The sequence below is a fragment of the Eubalaena glacialis genome, chromosome 11, assembly GCF_028564815.1.
Source record: "Eubalaena glacialis isolate mEubGla1 chromosome 11, mEubGla1.1.hap2.+ XY, whole genome shotgun sequence".
NCBI classification, from domain to species: Eukaryota; Metazoa; Chordata; class Mammalia; order Artiodactyla; family Balaenidae; genus Eubalaena; species Eubalaena glacialis.
Genome location: NC_083726.1, coordinates 35,204,475 through 35,223,361, shown reverse-complemented (window position 1 = coordinate 35,223,361; position 18,887 = coordinate 35,204,475). Strand labels below are relative to the sequence as shown.

The window sequence follows — 18,887 nt, the reverse complement described above, 5'->3', positions numbered from 1 at the left end:
TTTGAAAACCTGAGAAGAATTTTATAAATGTGATATTTGGATTTGTGTGTGGTATGTCTTTTAAATTGTATGTGTTTTTCTTTTAATTTTTAATAAATATTTTCATCACGAGGAAGAAATTATGTGCCCATATGCTTTTTTCCAACAAATGAAATACATATAAAGAATGATACTTAGTATGTATTGTTTGAAATACGTGTTTCATCCTGACTTCTGTTTTAAATTTTCATTAGGACATGTGACTGTTTTAAGTTTTTCTCAGCGGAGTTCTAACTGGAAGACTTTCCAGCTTCATAAGCCTTTCTACTTCCAGTGAGACTCTAAGTAGGAGCAGAAAGTGGAAACTATTACCCATTGGCTGCTCATTGTACAAATCTTTTGCTTTTTGTCGTCTTTGAAATTTATATCTTTTTTATGCCCAGGGCTAATGTGACAAGGTCAAATGGTATTAGGTTTTCACTAATGTCCTTTGTCTTTCTGGTTTGAATTTTCTTAGAAAAAATATACACAGAATGTCAGTAAAAGGAAAAGTTCTAGAGGTTAAAATAAAAACGATTCCACTATTAGGTTTCTACCATCCTAATGGTGAATAAATAGCCAGTTTTCTTGATTAAAATTTCCAAAAAGGAACATGATTCTAAAAGCATGGTTATCTGAAAAGACAAAATTTCGATATTATGAAAAATATGTGGTCAAACCAAATATTTCTTCACCTGAAGAAATACTTTATTTTTGCAAAGGGAATTTTTATTTTTAATTCTAAAACTTTATTGGTTATTTTTAGTTAATGTCTTCATATAACCTATATGTTACCAAATATTGCCATATAGCTTATTGGTTAAAAACATGAGATATTCTGAAAAAAGAGAAAAACTCATTATCTATTAATCTTTCAAAATCCTTTTAGTAGGAGGGTAAAGATTTAGCATGAGAAATATACTAACGGTAAAAAAGAAATAAGAATTTTCTTTTAATAAATACATTTATTTAATTGTATTTTCACTTAAATAACTTAAATTTCTTACTTATAGTAATGATCTAGAATGCCTGAATAGGAAATGTCATAAAATTAGGACTTGAATGCACTAATTACATATTGACAAAGTTTTAAGTTTCTTTTTCAGTGTACATGTGACATTTCAGTAAATTTTTTATTAAAGAGTGTGTGTACAAATAATGAACTGTATATGCAAATGTAATGGCCAATATTTGATCACTTTTTCTTTTATTACCTTGGATTTTTCCCCTGGAAATTGTTTTTAAGAAGCAGTGTTGTATAGGTAGTGTAAATAGTAATATTGTGCTTAGGATTGGCTACAATCAGAGAGGTCTTCCAGACTCCTTATTTAGTCTATTTTATCATCAGTAGCATCTTCTGTCTCTCTTCTAATGCCGAACAAGAGAGGAGTTAATGTCAGTACAAGGGTTGGCTTTGTGCCATGAGGCTTCCAGTCACAGTATTATCCTGTAAGCTTCTGATCTTAGAAGAATAGTACGTTTTTTTTCCTACCATGGCAGGGTGTTGGTAGAAATAAAGATGTAAAAATCTCTGCTAGGTAAACTGGAGGGACAATATAAAAAAACCAAGAAAGTAGAAGTGGAAACTAATGCATACTTTTTTTTCTTTTTTGTACCAGAAATACTCATTTAGTGGAAGTATATTTTGAACATATATGGATCTTCAACATTTATAGAGGGGATTAGTTCAGAAGACTTTTGTATTTGTGATGAGAATATATTTTATACAAAGTATTTTTTATCTTGTTTAAAGATTTAGATGAACTAGCTTAATTTTTATTGCCAAATAGCTAGGGTAATGTGATATTATGTAACAAAGTAAGTGTAAACTTGTCTTAGTTGGAAATGTAAATCAAACTAAAATTAATTTTCCCTTCATAGCTTTTGTTACCAATACAGTGAATATTTTCAGTATCACTTATGTTCCTTGTTTGAATATGAGGTATTAATGACAATTGTATCTTAGAAAATGATAGAAACTTTTAAAAGTAGGAGAAAAGTTTATTATTATTAGAATTTGAACATGCTTGTTTTAATAATGAGTATTAATTTTAAAAATTAGTATATTTCTGCCAAATTTAAGTCTATTCTATCAATAGAAAACAGTTTCTATTATGTGTTCCTTAAATGCATATTTCCAATTTAAAAATAACCCCAGTGTAACCTTGTGCACTTACAGGACTTATAATACTTTTAATCTAGTAAACGAAACCTTTTTTAAATTAGAAACAAAACTAGTGACTCTAATTAAAGTTATATTGTTAAAAAGTAAAAATACATATTTTTTATGTTTTTACCTCTTAATGGTTTGTTAAATGTTTGAGCCAGGAAAAAAATACATAGAAAATATGAATTCTGTGTAAATTTGGCCATATGCAAAGATAAAACAAAACAATAACAACAAAAAACCCATTTATTTTTATTTAAATACGAAGTACACATTAAGCTTCATGATAATTATGATTGATACTAGCAATTCCATGATAACTTCTCTTTAGAAATAAATATAAATCTTTCATTATAGAATAAATACTTAGAATCTTATAATTACTGCATTTTTAATAAGTACTGTTAGTAAAGATTATATTATTGTATTCTATTGTGAAAATGCAATTGTATATAGTTATACATTTCTGCCAAATTTATAATTTATAACATTATATAATTGTGTTATATAAATATATTATTATATAATTACATCAATAATATTAAGAACATTCCAATTTAAAATTTTTATAAATTCCATTTTGGTTTTCAGCTTGACAAAAATCATACCACTTTTTCATTTTGTTTCTTTGGAAAAACTAGATGTCAGCAACAATTGTCTTTCTGGTAAGTTTATAGTAATATGTAATTGTTTTTTAAATAATAGGCTTTTGAGATTCTGTTCCAAGTATGGTAAGGCATTGTTTTGGGTAGATGAGTTAATGGCATTTACAAATAACATATCTATACAAAATGGTGTAGAGGAGGAAAAATTTCCTCTACCTTCTCAGGCTAAGCCTGAGAATTAAACTGATGTAAGTCAGATAAACAGAAAAAGAGAATACAAGTTTTAATTGTTTTTTTTTTTTTTTAACATGTACATGGGAGTTCTCACAAGAAAATAAAGACCCCCAAGAAGCAATTAGAGTTGAACTTACATAGTGAGCTGGACAAAGACTAGTAAATTGTGAAAATGTGATGAGGCAGAGGGGCTGGGGCTAAGGTAGTTAATTGGATGGAAAAGTGACTAGGAAACAAAGGCTAGTTTAACAGGCTTGTTTGTATACATATCTCTTGGCCTGGACTTCCTGTCCTTGTGATAAGAATGTCCCTTTGCTTCTGGTATAGGTCGAATATCTTTCACATAGGAATTTAATCTCCTGCTTTGAAGAAAAAGAAGGAAGGTCAGAGGGCCCTTGCATCTGCTCTTTTTTAAGTGCCTTTAACTCAAAATAGTCAAAATGCCAGAATGGCGTACTGAGGTGCTGTGTATTCTAAACTCCTTCAAATGTGTGGTGAAATAATTTAATTAAAAAGTTCTCCCCACTTTTAAATTTGGTTATTTGCCTTTTATTGATTTGAATATATTCTTTATATATTCTGGATGAAATTCTTTGTCAGACATGTTTTGTGGATGTTTCTCCGAGTCCCTCTTTTACCTATTAATTTTGTTAATGATATCTTTAGATGAGCAGAAGTTTTCAATTTTGGTGAAACTTTATTATTTTTAATAGTTTTTGCTCTCTGTGTCCTTTGTAATATTTTTCTACCTCCAGATTGAGATGATTTTCTATGCTTTCTTACTTTCTTACAAGAAAGTAAGAAGTCTTGTACTTTAAGTTTTTACTTCTAGGTCTGTGATCCACCTCAAATTAATTTTTATGAAAGGTTTGAAGTAGAGGATGAGTTCAGTTTTTAATATGGATATTTAGTTAACTGTTCCAGCAACATTTGTTGAACGAACTATTTTCATCATTGAATGACTTTGATGTCTTTGTCAAAAAATTGATTTACATTTTGCCTATGTTGGGATGTGTCCCTATTAACTGATTTTCTCTTAATGATAAGTCATATTTTCCTATTTCTTTTTATGTCCAATAATTTTTAACTGTATGTTGAACATTGTTTGTAGTACAGTTTGCTGAGTCTGGCTGTTGTTGTCTTCCTTTTAAAGGGTATTAAGTGTAATTCTGGCAGGCAGTTAAAGTATTGGTGGATAATTTTGTTGCTGTCAGCCTTAATTTCATTCCCTCCTAGGACAAGTCATTTTAGTTTTCAACTGTCAGTGCATGTCCCTACCCCAGGGCATTGTCTTCACTCCTAATGCATGGTCTTTCTGGATTTTAGCTGAATCTCTGAGCTATTCAGTTGAGTCTCATCTGACGGGGCTGAAATTCCAATGCCTTTCACTGCTGCATGAACTATAATGTCATCATTCGGCTCTTAGCCTGATAGCAGGTTATCTCTGCTAGGTTTTTCAGAGTGTTGCCCTGCCTGTAACTCCTAGCACTCCAAGGACCTGCGGCAAATCCTCACATAGACTTCTTCCCCCAACATATGCACACACAGCTTCTTCTCAGAACTTTTCACCATAAATTCCAGCTTCACATCTAAACTTTGCCTCCTCACTCAGCAAAACAGCCTCTTTGCTTGGTTTCCACTTTCTTGCTCTAAGGTAAAATGCATTTAGGCAGAAAACCATTGTGATCGTCAGCTCACCATGTGTGTTTCCCTTTTCTCTGAGTGAGGCTTAAAAACAGGTGCTTCATGTTTATTGCTCAGTTTTATGATTGTTTTCTGTGGAAGAGTAATTCTGGTATAAATTACTCTTAATGTATCCTAGATTGACCTACTATTTTTACTTTTGAAAGTATAAATATAATTCTGTTTAGGCATACGTTCAATTTTACCACTATGCTATTACTTTTGATTTTACTTTTTTAGATTTTGTATTTACAATCTGGGACAAACTGCTCTAAGCCCTTTACATACATTATCTCATTTAATCCTCACCCTATGAGATAGAGATGAACCTGAATCATCAATCAGTTGTATGATTTGCATAAATTCACACAGTGGCTAAATGGTAGAAATATGTTTTTTTTTTTTAACATCTTTATTGGAGTATAATTGCTTTACAATGGTGTGTTAGTTTCTGCTTTATAACAAAGTGAATCAGTTATACATATACATATGTTCCCATATCTCTTCCCTCTTGCGTCTCCCTCCCTCCCACCCTCCCTATCCCACCCCTCTAGGTGGTCACAAAGCACCGAGCTGATCTCCCTGTGCTATGCGGCTGCTTCCCACTAGCTATCTATTTTACATTTGGTAGTGTATATATGTTCATGCCACTCTCTCACCCTGTCACATCTTACCCTTCCCCCTCCCCATATCCCCAAGTCCATTCTCTAGTAGGTCTGTGTCTTTATTCCCATCTTGCCCCTAGGTTCTTCATGACCTTTTTTTTTTTTTCCCTTAGATTCCATATATATTTGTTAGCATACTGTATTTGTTTTTCTCTTTCTGACTTACTTCACTCTGTATGACAAACTCTAACTCCATCCACCTCACTACAAATACCTCCATTTCGTTTCTTTTTATGGCTGAGTAATATTCCATTGTATATATGTGCCACATCTTCTTTATCCATTCATCTGATGATGGACACTTAGGTTGCTTCCATGTCCTGGCTATTGTAAATAGAGCTGCAATGAACATTTTGGTACATGACTCTTTTTGAATTATGGTTTTCTTAGGGTATATGCCCAGTAGTGGGATTGCTGGGTCGTATGGTAGTTCTATTTTTAGTTTTTTAAGGAACCTCCATACTGTTCTCCATAGTGGCTGTATCAATTTACATTCCCACCAACAGTGCAAGAGGGTTCCCTTTTCTCCACACCCTCTCCAGCATTTATTGTTTCTAGATTTTTTGATGATGGCCATTCTGACCAGTGTGAGATGATATCTCATTGTAGTTTTGATTTGCATTTCTCTAATGATTAATGATGTTGAGCATTCTTTCATGTGTCTGTTGGCAATCTGTATATCTTCTTTGGAGAAATGTCTATTTAGGTCTTCTGCCCATTTTTGGATTGAGTTGTTTGTTTTTTTGTTATTGAGCTGCATGAGCTGCTTGTAAATCTTGGAGATTAATCCTTTGTCAGTTGCTTCATTTGAAAATATTTTCTCCCATTCTGAGGGTTGTCTTTTGGTCTTGTTTATGGTTTCCTTTGCTGTGCAAAAGCTTTTAAGTTTCATTAGGTCCCATTTGTTTATTTGTGTTTTTATTTCCATTTCTCTAGGAGTTGGGTCAAAAAGGATCTTGCTGTGATTTATGTCATAGAGTGTTCTGCCTATGTTTTCCTCTAAGAGTTTGATAATGTCTGACCTTACATTTAGGTCTTTAGTCCATTTTGAGTTTATTTTTGTGTATGGTGTTAGGGAGTGTTCTAATTTCATTCTTTTACATGTAGCTGTCCAGTTTTCCCAGCACCAATTATTGAAGAGGCTGTCTTTTCTCCACTGTATATGCTTGCCTCCTTTATCAAAGATAAGGTGACCATATGAGCATGGGTTTATCTCTGGGCTTTCTATCCTGTTCCATTGATCTATGTTTCTGTTTTTGTGCCAGTACCAAACTGTCTTGATTACTGTAGCTTTGTAATATAGTCTGAAGTCAGGGAGCCTGATTCCTCCAGCTCCATTTTTCGTTCTCAAGATTGCTTTGGCTATTCGGGGTCTTTTGTGTTTCCATACAAATTGTGAAATTTTTTGTTCTAGTTCTGTGAAAAATGCCAGTGGTAGTTTGATAGGGATTGCATTGAATCTGTAGATTGCTTTGGGTAGTAGAGTCATTTTCACAATGTTGATTCTTCCCATCCAAGAACATGGTATATCTCTCCATCTATTTGTATCATCTTTAATTTCTTTCATCAGTGTCTTATAATTTTCTGCATACAGGTCTTTTGTCTCCTTAGATAGGTTTATTCCTAGATATTTTATTCTTTTTGTTGCAATGGTAAATGGGAGTGTTTTCTTAATTTCACTTTCAGATTTTTCATCATTAGTGTATAGGAATGCAAGAGACTTCTGTGCATTAATTTTGTATCCTGCTACTTTACCAAATTCATTGATTAGCTCTAGTAGTTTTCTCGTGGCATCTTTATGATTCTCTATGTATAGTATCATGTCATCTGCAAACAGTGACAGCTTTACTTCTTCTTTTCCGATTTGGATTCCTTTTATTTCTTTTTCTTCTCTGATTGCTGTGGCTAACACTTCCAAAACTATGTTGAATAATAGTGGTGAGAGTGGGCAACCTTGTCTTGTTCCTGATCTTAGTGGAAATGGTTTCAGTTTTTCACCATTGAGGACAATGTTGGCTGTGGGTTTGTCATATATGGCCTTTATTATGTTGAGGAAAGTTCCCTCTATGCCTACTTTCTGCTGGGCTTTTATCATAAATGGGTGTTGAATTTTGTCAAAAGCTTTCTCTGCATCTATTGAGATGATCATATGGTTTTTCTCCTTCAATTTGTTAATATGATGTATCACGTTGATTGATTTACATATATTGAAGAATCCTTGCATTCCTGGAATAAACCCCACTTGATCATGGTGTATGATCCTTTTAAAGTGCTGTTGGATTCTGTTTGGTAGTATTTTGTTGAGGATTTTTGCATCTATGTTCATCAGTGATATTGGCCTGTAGTTTTCTTTCTTTGTGACATCTTTGTCTGGTTTTGGTATCAGGGTGATGGTGGCCTCGTAGAATGAGTTGGGGAGTGTTCCTTCCTCTGCAATATTTTGGAAGAGTTTGAGAAGGATAGGTGTTAGCTCTTCTCTAAATGTTTGCTAGAATTCGCCTGTGAAGCCATCTGGTCCTGGGCTTTTGTTTGTTGGAAGATTTTTAATCACAGTTTCAATTTCAGTGCTTGTGATTGGTCTGTTCATATTTTCTATTTCTTCCTGGGTTATTCTCGGCAGGTTGTGCATTTCTAAGAATCTGTCCATTTCTTCCAGGTTGTCCATTTTATTGGCATAGAGTTGCTTGTAGTAATCTCTCATGATCGTTTGTATTTCTGCAGTGTCAGTGGTTACTTCTCCTTTTTCATTTCTAATTCTATTGATTTGAGTCTTCTCCCTTTTCCTCTTGATGAGTCTGGCTAATGGTTTATCTATTTTGTTTATCTTCTCAAAGAACCAGCTTTTAGTTTTTTAGTTTTATTGATCTTTGCTATTGTCTCCTTCATTTCTTTTTCATTTATTTGTGATCTGATCTTTATAATTTCTTTCCTTCTGCTAGCTTTGGGGTTTTTTTGTTCTTTCTCTAATTGCTTTAGGTGCAAGGTTAGGTTGTTTATTCGAGATGTTTCCTGTTTCTTGATGTAGGCTTGTATTGCTATAAACTTCCCTCTTAGAACTGCTTTTGCTGCATCCCATAGGTTTTGGGTCATCGTGTCTCCATTGTCATTTGTTTCTAGGTATTTTTTGATTTCCCCTTTGATTTCTTCAGTTATTACTTCGTTATTAAGTAGTGTATTGTGTAGCCTCCATGTGTTTGTATTTTTTACAGATCTTTTCCTGTAATTGATATCTAGTCTCATAGCGTTGTGGTTGGAAAAGATACTTGATATGATTTCAATTTTCTTAAATTTACCAAGGCTTGATTTGTGACCCAAGATATGATCTATCCTGGAGAATGTTCCATGAGCACTTGAGAAAAATGTGTATTCTGTTGTTTTTGGGTGGAATGTCCTATAAATATCAATTAAGTCCATCTTGTTTAATGTATCATTTAAAGCTTGTGTTTCCTTATTTATTTTCATTTTGGATGATCTGTCCATTGGTGAAAGTGGGGTGTTAAAATCCCCTACTATGATTGTGTTACTGTCGATTTCCCCTTTTATGGCTGTTAGTATTTGCCTTATGTATTGAGGTGCTCCTATGTTGGGTGAATAAATATTTACAATTGTTATACCTTCTTCTTGGATCGATCCCTTGATCATTATATAGTGTCCTTCTTTGTCTCTTGTAATAGTCTTTATTTTAAAGTCTATTTTGTCTGATATGAGAATTGCTACTCCAGCTTTCTTTTGATTTCCATTTGCATGAAATATCTTTTTCCATCCCCTCACTTTCAGTCTGTATGTGTCCCTAGGTCTGAAGTGGGTCTCTTGTAGACAGCATATATATGGGTCTTGTTTTTGTATCCATTCAGCCAGTCTGTGTCTTTTGGTGGGAGCATTTAATCCATTTACATTTAAGGTAATTATCGATATGTATGTTCCTATTCCCATTTTCTTAAATGTTTTGGGTTTGTTATTGTAGGTGTTTTCCTTCTCTTGTGTTTCTTGCCTAGAGAAGTTCCTTTAACATTTGTTGTAAAACTGGTTTGGTGGTGCTGAACTCTCTCAGCTTTTGCTTGTCTGTAAAGGTTTTAATTTCTCCATCAAATCTGAATGAGATCCTTGCTGGGTAGAGTAATCTTGGTTGTAGGTTTTTCTCCTTCCTCACTTTAAGTATATCCTGCCACTCCCTTCTGGCTTGCAGAGTTTCTGCTAAAAGATCAGCTCTTAACCTTATGGGTATTCCCTTGTGTGTTATTAGTTGTTTTTCCCTTGCTGCTTTTAATATGTTTTCTTTATATTTAATGTTTGATAGTTTGATTAATATGTGTCCTGGCATGTTTCTCCTTGGATTTATCCAGTATGGGACTCTCTGTGCTTCCAGGACTTGATTAACTATTTCCTTTCCCGTATTAGGGAAGTTTTCAACTATAATCTCTTCAAATATTTTCTCAGTCCCTTTCTTTTTCTCTTCTGCTTCTGGGACCCCTATAATTCGAATGTTGGTGCGTTTAATGTTGTCCCAGAGGTCTCTGAGACTGTCCTCAGTTCTTTTCATTCTTTTTATTTATTCTGCTCTGCAGTAATTATTTCCACTATTTTATCTTCCAGGTCACTTATCCTTTCTTTTGCCTCAGTTATTCTGCTATTGATCCCGTCTAGAGTATTTTTAATTTCATTTATTGTGTTTTTCATCGTTGCTTGGTTCCTCTTTAGTTCTTCTACGTCCTTGTTAAATGTTTCTTGCATTTTGTCTATTCTATTTCCAAGATTTTGGATCTTCTTTACTATCATTATTCTGAATTCTTTTTCAGGTAGACTGCCTATTCCCTCTTCATTTGTTAGGTCTGGTGTGTTTTGACCCTGCTCCTTCATCTGCTGTGTGTTTTTCTGTCTTCTCATTTTGCTTATCTTACTGTGTTTGGGGTCTCCTTTTCACAGGCTGCAGGTTCGTAGTTCCCGTTGTTTTTGGTATCTGTCCCCAGTGGCTAAGGTTGGTTCAGTGGGTTGTGTAGGCTTCCTGGTGGAGGGGACTAGTGCCTGTGTTCTGGTGGATGAGGTTGGATCTTGTCTTTCTGGTGGGCACGTCCACGTCTGGTGGTGTGTTTTGGGGTGTCTGTGGCCTTATTATGATTTTAGGCAGCCTCTCTGCTAATGGATGGGGCTGTGTTCCTGTCTTGCTAGTTGTTTGGCATAGGGTGTCCAGCACTGTAGCTTGCTGGTCGTTGAGTGAAGCTGGGTCTTGATGTTGAGATGGAGATCTCTGAGAGATTTTCGCCATTTGGTATTACGTGGAGCTGGGAGGTCTCTTTTGGACCAGTGTCCTAAAGTTGGCTCTCCCACCTCAGAGGCACAGCCCTGATGCCTGGCTGTAGCACCAAGAGCCTTTCATCCACACGACTCAGAATAGAAGGGAGAAAAAATAGAAAGAAAGAGGATAAAATAAAATAAAATAAAATAAAATAAAATAAAATAAAATAAAGCTATTATAATAAAAAATAAGAAAAAAAATTAAGAAAAAAATTTTTTTTAATTTTTAAAAATAAGTTTATTAATTTTTTATAATAAAAAATAAGAAAAAAATTATTAAGAAAAAAATTTATTAAGAAAAACAATTTTTAAATTTTTTTAAAATAAAAAACTTATTAAGAAAAAATTTTTTTAATTTTTTAAAATAAAAAGTAAGGAAAAAATTTATTAAGAAAAAAAATTTTTAAGTAAACAAACAAACAAACAAACAAACAAAAAAACGGACAGACCGAACCCTAGGACAAATGGTGAAAGCAAAGCTATACAGACAAAATCTCACCCAGAAGCATACACATATATACTCACAAAAAAAGGAAAAGGGGAAAAATTAATACATCCTGCTCCCAAAGTCCACCTCCTGAATTTGGGATGATTCGTTGTCTATTCAGGTATTCAACAGATGCAGGCACATCAAGTTGTTTGTGGAGCTTTAATCCGCTGCTTCTGAGGCTGCTGGGAGATATTTCCCTTTCTCTTCTTTGTTCGTACAGCTCCCGGGGTTCAGCTTTGGATTTGGACCCGCCTCTGCGTGTAGGTCGCCTGAGGGCGTCTGTTCTTCGCTCACACAGGACGGGGTTAAAGGAGCAGCTGCTTCAGGGGCTCTGGCTCACTCGGGCAGGGAGGAGGGAAGGATACGGATGCGGGGTGAGCCTGCGGCAGCAGAGGCCGGCGTGACGTTGCACCAGCCCGAGGCGCGCCGTGTGTTCTCCCAGGGAAGTTGTCCCTGGATCATGGGAGCCTGGCAGTGGCGGGCTGCACAGGCTCCCGGGAGGGGCGGTGTGGAGAGTGACCTGTGCTCACACACAGGCTTCTTGGTGGCGGCAGCAGCAGCCTTAGCGTCTCATGCCCGTCTCTGGGGTCCGGGCTGATAGCCGCGGCTCGCGCCAGTCTCTGGAGCTCGTTTAGGCGGCGCTCTGAATCCCCTCTCCTTGCGCACCGCGAAACAAAGAGGCAAGAAAAAGTCTCTTGCCTCTTCGGCAGCTCCAGACCTTTTCCCGGACTCCCTCCCTGCCAGCTGTGGCGCACCAGCCCCTTCAGGCTGTGTTCACACAGCCAACCCCAGTCCTCTCCCTGGGATCCAACCGAAGCCCAAGCCTCAGCTCCCAGCCCCCGCCCGCCCCAGCGGCTGAGCAGACAAGCCTCTCAGGCTGGTGAGTGCTGGTTGGCACCGATCCTCTGTGCGGGAATCTCTCCGCTTTGCCCTCCGCACCCCTGTGGCTGCGCTCTCCTCCGTGGCTCTGAAGCTTCCCCCCTCTGCCACCCGCAGTCTCTGCCCGCGAAGGGGCTTCCTAGTGTGTGGAAACCTTTCCTCCTTCACAGCTCCCTCCCACTGGTGCAGGTCCTGTCCCTATTCTTTTGTCTCTGTTATTTCTTTTTTCTTTTGCCCTACCCAAGTACGTGGGGAGTTTCTTGCCTTTTGGGAGGTCTGACGTCTTCTGTCAGCGTTCAGTGGGTGTTCTGTAGGAGCAGTTCCAGGTGTAGATGTATTTCTAATGTATCTGTGGGAAGGAATGTGATCTCCGTGTCTTACTCTTCCGCCATCTTGCCCAGACCCCTAGAAATATGTATTTTGACAGCAGAGTCTAGGTTCTTAATATGGTCTCCTTTTAAAAGCATATCATATTCTGCAAAATAAATATTTTTTGTTGCCTTTCTTTAATAGCTAACCCATAAATAAAATGGTCATTGATTTATGATTATTTTTCTTTATCTGTGATAACTTTCATAATAATTTTTATTGTTTATTTTCTATAGATCTTACAAGTGCCCTAAGGTGGTTTGCTGCATGCTTTTCTCTCCATGAATTGTCTCTCACTGGAAACCCACTTCTTCAAGAAATAAACTGGAGGTAAAGAAACAATGTTGCACCCTATGTACATACTTTATTATAGTTGCAGAGAACACAGTTTGATGAAAATTGTTCTGTGTATACTAATTACTTGGGAAAAGTTAATAAAAAATAATTTAAAAGTTATTCAAAACAAAACAGTTTTGTAAAAATAGTTTAAAAAATATCTTCTACCTAAAATAATTTTTGTACATGCATGAACTAATGCAAATTTGAAATGATAATTTTGATCGATACCATGGATTATGTGACACTTTTAGTATGATGTCAATTTAGGTTTTGTGTTTATAGAAAAGACATTTGGTGGGAATTACTTTTTGAATCATCTAAATCCCATAGCTTGCTATTAAAAATTATTTCCTTTCTGCCAGTAATTTGATTTTGTTTTATTTTCTTAAAAGAGAAGGTTGGTGTCTGTTAATGTATGTATTATAAGTATATGTGAATTCGTGCCTCTATTTGGAATATTGCAGTACCTAGATGTAAATGAAAAAAAAAATTTGTGATTTTTTTTAAACTTTTTTTTAAAAGATTTAATTTTATTTATTTTTGGCTACATTGGGTCTTCATTGCTGCATGTGGGCTTTCTCTAGTTGCGGCAAGCGGGGACTACTCTTTGTTGCAGTGTGCGGGCTTCTCCTTGCAGTGGCTTCTCTTGTTGCGGAGCACGGGCTCTACGTGCGCGGGATTCAGTAGTTATGGTACATGGGCTTAGATGCTCCATGGCATGTGGGATCTTCCTGGACCAGGGGTTGAACCCGTGTCCCTTGCTTGCATTGGCAGGTGGATTCTATCCACTGAGCCACCAGGGAATTCCCTTGATTGTTTTTTTTTTTAATTTAATTTTATTTATTTTTTTCTACAGCAGGTTCTTATTAGTCATCAATTTTATACACATCAGTGTATACATGTCAATCCCAATCTCCCAATTCATCCCACCACCACCCCCGCCCCCCCACCACTTCCCCCTCTAGGTGTCCATACGTTTGTTCTCTGCATCTGTGTCTCCATTTCTGCCCTGCAAACCGGTTCATCTGTACCATTTTTCTAGGTTCCACATACATGCGTTAATATACGATACTTGTTTTTCTCTTTTTGACTTACTTCACTCTGTATGACAGTCTCTAGATCCATCCACGTCTCTACAAATGACTCAATTTCATTCCTTTTTATGTCTGAGTAATACTCCATCGTATATATGTACCACATCTTTATCCATTCATCTGTCGATGGGCATTTAGGTTGTTTCCATGTCCTGGCTATTGTAAATAGTGCTGCAATGAACATAGGGGTGCATGTGTCTTTTTGAATTATGGTTTTCTCTGGGTATACGCCCAGTATTGGGATTGCTGGGTCATATGGTAATTCTATTTTAAGTTTTTTAAGGAACCTCCATACTGTTCTCCATAGTGGCTGTATCAATTTACATTCCCAACAACAGTGCAAGAGGGTTCCCTTTTCTCCACACCCTCTCCAGCATTTCTTGTTTGTAGATTTTCTGATGATCCCCATTCGAACTGGTGTGAGGTGATTCCTCATTGTAGTTTTGATTTGCATTTCTCTAATAATTAGTGATGTTGAGCAGCTTTTCATGTGCTTCTTGGCCATCTGTATGTCTTCTTTGGAGAAATGTCTATCTAGGTCTTCTGCCCATTTTTGGATTGGGTTGTTTGTTTTTTTAATATCGAGCTGCATGAGCTGTTTATATATTTTGGAGATTAATCCTTTGTCCGTTGATTTGTTAGCAAATATTTTCTCCCATTCTGAGGGTTGTCTTTTCGTTTTGTTTATGGTTTCCTTTGCTGTGCAAAAGCTTTTAAGTTTCATTAGGTCCCATTTGTTTATTTTTGTTTTTATTTCCATTAATCTAGGAGGTGGATCAAAAAAGATCTTGCTGTGATTTATGTCAAAGAGTGTTCTTCCGAAGATTTCCTCTAAGAATTTTATAGTGTCTGGACTTACATTTAGGTCTCTAATCCATTTTGAGTTTATTTTTGTGTATGGTGTTAGGGATTGTTCTAATTCCATTCTTTTCCATGTAGCTGTCCAGTTTTCTCAGCACCACTTATTGAAGAGACTGTCTTTTCTCCATTGTATATCCTTGCCTTCTTTGTCATAGATTAATTGACCATAGGTGCGTGGGTTTATATCTGGGCTTTCTATGCTATTCCATTGATCTATATTTCTGTTTTTATGCCAGTACCATATTGTCTTGATTACTGTAGCTTTGTAGTTTTGTCTGAAGTCAGGAAGTCTGATTCCTCCAGCTCCCTATTTCTCCCTCAAGACTGCTTTGGCTATTCGGGGTCTTTTGTGTCTCCATACAAATTTTAAGATTTTTTTGTTCTAATTCTGTAAAAAATGCCATTGGTAATTTGGTAGGGATTGCATTGAATCTGTAGATTCCTTTGGGTAGTATAGTCATTTTCACAATATTGATTCTTCCAATCCAAGAACATGGTATATCTCTCCATCTGTTTGTATCATCTTTAATTTCATTCATCAGTGTCTTATAGTTTTCTGCATACAGGTCTTTTGTCTCCCTAGGTAGATTTATTCCTAAGTATTTTATTCTTTTTGTTGCAATGGTAAATGGGAGTGTTTCCTTAATTTCTCTTTCAGATTTTTCATCATTAGTGTATAGGAATGTGAGAGATTTCTGTGCATTAATTTTGTATCCTGCTACTTTACCAAATTCATTGATTAGCTCTAGTAGTTTTCTCGTGGCATCTTTATGATTCTCTATGTATAGTATCATGTCATTTGCAAACAGTGACAGTTTTACTTCTTTTCCAATTTGTATTCCTTTTATTTCTTTTTCTTCTTTGATTGCTGTGGCTAGGACTTCCAAACCTATGTTGAATAATAGTGGTGAGAGTGGACATCCTTGTCTTGGTCCTGATCTTAGAGGAAATGGCTTCAGTTTTTCACCATTGAGAATGATGTTTGCTGTGGGTTTGTCGTATATGGCCTTTATTATGTTGAGGTAGGTTCCCTCTATGCCTACTTTCTGGAGAGTTTTTATCATAAATGGGTGTTGAATTTTGTCAAAAGCTTTTTCTGCATCTATTGAGATGATCATATGGTTTTTCTTCTTCAATTTGTTAATATGGTGTATCACATTGATTGATTTGCGTATACTGAAGCATCCTTACATCCCTGAGATAAATCCCACTTGATCATGGTGTATGGTCCTTTTAATGTGTTGTTGGATTCTGGTGTTTTTTTTTTTTCAGTTTTACATGTATATTCATCAGTGATATTGGTCTGTAATTTTTTTTTTTTGTAGTATCTTTGTCTGGTTTTGGTATCAGGGTGATGGTGACCTCATAGAACGAGTTTGGGAGTGTTCCTTCCTCTGCAGTTATTTGGAAGAGTTTGAGAAGGATGGGTGTTAGCTCTTCTCTAAATGTTTGATAGAATTCACCTGTGAAGGCATGTGGTCCTGGACTTTTGTTTGTTGGAAGATTTTTAATCACAGTTTCAATTTCATTACTTGTGATTAGTCTGTTCATATTTTCTATTTCTTCCTGCTTCAGTCTTGGAAGGTTATACCTTTCTAAGAATTTGTCCATTTCTTCCAGGTTTCCATTTTATTGGCATAGAGGAACTTGTAGTAGTCTCTTAGGATGCTTTGTATTTCTGTGGTGTCTGTTGTAACTTCTCCATTTTCATTTCTAATTTTATTGATTTGAGTCCTCTCCCTCTTTTTCTTGATGAATCTGGCTAATGGTTTATCAATTTTGTTTATCTTCTCAAAGAACCAGCTTTTAGTTTTATTGATTTTTGCTATTGTCTTCTTTGTTTCTATTTCATTTATTTCTGCTCTGATCTTTATGATTTCTTTCCTTCTACTAACTTTGCATTTTGTTTGTTCTTCTTTCTCTAGTTCCTTTAGGTGTAAGGTTAGGTTGTTTATTTGAGATATTTGTTGTTTCTTGAGGTAGGATTGTATTGCCATAAACTTCCCTCTTAGAACTGCTTTTGCCTCATCCCATAGGTTTTGGATCATCGTGTTTTCATTGTAATTTGTCTCTAGGTATTTTTAAATTTCTGCTTTGATTTCTTCAGTGATCTCTTGGTTATTTAGTAACGTATTGTTTAGCCTCCATGTGTTTGTGTTTTTTACTTTTTTTCCCCTGTAATTGATTTCTAATCTCATAGCGTTGTGGTCAGAAAAGATGCTTGATATGATTTCAATTTTCTTAAATGTACTGAAGCTTGATTTGTGACCCAAGATGTGATCTATCCTGGAGAATGTTCCGTGCGCACTTGAGAAGAAAGTGTAATCTGCTGTTTTTGGATGGAATGTCCTATAAATATCAATTTGGTCTAAATCTATTTGGTCTATTGTATCATTTAAAGCTTTTGTTTCCTTATTAATTTTCTGTTTGGATGATATCCCCATTGGTGTAAGTGAGGTGTTAAAGTCCCCCACTATTACTGTGTTAGTGTCAATTTCCTCTTTTATAGCTGTTAGCAGTTGCCTTATGTATTGAGGTGCTCCTATGTTGGGTGCATATATATTTATAATTGTTATAGCTTCTTCTTGGATTGATCCCTTGATCATTATGTAGTGTCCTTCCTTGTCTCTTGTAACATTCTTTATTTTAAAGTCTAGTTTATCTGATATGAGTATAGCTACTCCAGCTTTCTTTTGATTTCCATTTGCATGGAATATCTTTTTCCATCCCCTCACTTTCAGTCTGTATGTGTCTCTAGGTCTAAAGTGGGTCTCTTGTAGACAGCATATATATGGGTCTTGTTTCTGTATTCATTCAGTGAGCCTGTATCTTTTGGTTGGAGCATTTAATCCATGCACATTTAAGGTAATTATCGATATGTATGTTCCTATGACCATTTTCTTAATTGTTTTGGGTTTGTTTTTGTAGGTCCTTTTCTTCTCTTGTGTTTCCCACTTAGAGGAGTTCCTTTAGCATTTATTGTAGACCAGGTTTGGTGGCGCTGAATTCTCTTAGCTTTTGCTTGTCTGTAAAGCTTTTGATTTCTCCATTGAATCTGAAGGAAATTCTTGCCGGGTAGAGTTATCTTGGTTGTAGGTTCTTCCCTTTCACCACTTTAAATATGTCATGCCACTCACTTCTGGCTTGCAGAGTTTCTGCTGAGAAATCAGCTGTTAACCTTATGGGAGTTCCCTTGTATGTTATCTGTCGTTTTTCCCTTGCTGCTTTCAATAATTTTTCTTTGTCTTTAGTTTTTACCAATTTGATTACTGTGTGTCTTGGTGTGTTTCTCCTTGGGTTTATCCTGTATGGGACTCGTTGTGCTGCCTGGACTTGGGTGGCTATTTCCTTTCCCATGTTAGGGAAGTTTTCGACTATAATCTCTTCAAATATTTTCTCTGGTCCTTTCTCTCTCTCTTCTCCTTCTGGGACCCTTATAATGCGAACGTTGTTGCGTTTAATGTTGTCCCAGAGGTCTCTTAGGCTGTCTTCATTTCTTTTCATTCTTTTTTCTTTATTCTGTTCTGCAGCAGTGAATTCCACCATTCTGTCTTCCAGGTCACTTATCCGTTCTTCTGCCTCAGTTATTCTGCTATTGATTCCTTCTAGTGTAGTTTTCATTTCAGTTATTGTATTGTTCATCTCTGTTTGTTTGTTCTTTAATTCTTCTAGGTCTTTGTTAAACATTTGTTGCATCTTCTCGATTTTTGCCTCCATTCTTTTTCTGAGGTCCTGGATCATCTTCACTCCCATTATTCTGAATTCTTTTTCTGGAAGGTTGCCTATCTTCACTTCATTTAGTTGTTTTTCTGGGGTTTTATCTTGTTCCTTCATCTGGTATGTAGCCCTCTGCCTTTTCATCTTGTCTATCTTTCTGTGAATCTGGTTTTTGTTCCACAGACTGCAGGATTGTAATTCTTCTTTCTTCTGCTCTGTGATTTTTTTTAAATGAATTTTCTTTTTAAAAAAATTCTTTAATCTGAAACTCTGAAATTATGCTAACACCATTTTCCCGAAGTTAAGCTTCATCTTTTTTTATAATCACATTTTTTGAAGTAATTTACCTATAATAAAATTTATCAGTTTTGAGTATCAGTTTATGAGTATGAATATTGTGTAAAAACCACCACAATCAAGGTATTGAACATTTTTATCACCTTGAAAAATCACCTTATGCCCCTGGGTGGTCAG

At 35.8% G+C, this 18,887-nt stretch overlaps 1 protein-coding gene across 1 annotated transcript in view; it reads left to right on the top strand.

Annotated features, from left to right (window-relative positions):
- Nucleotides 1-18,887, top strand: part of LRRIQ1 (leucine rich repeats and IQ motif containing 1) — a 180,109-nt gene that overhangs the window by 49,024 nt on the left and 112,198 nt on the right. The window contains exons 12-13 of the mRNA XM_061205523.1: nucleotides 2,777-2,850; nucleotides 12,639-12,732. Of these exons, the coding sequence (XP_061061506.1) occupies nucleotides 2,777-2,850; nucleotides 12,639-12,732 (168 nt within the window). The remainder of the gene's footprint in view (nucleotides 1-2,776; nucleotides 2,851-12,638; nucleotides 12,733-18,887) is intronic.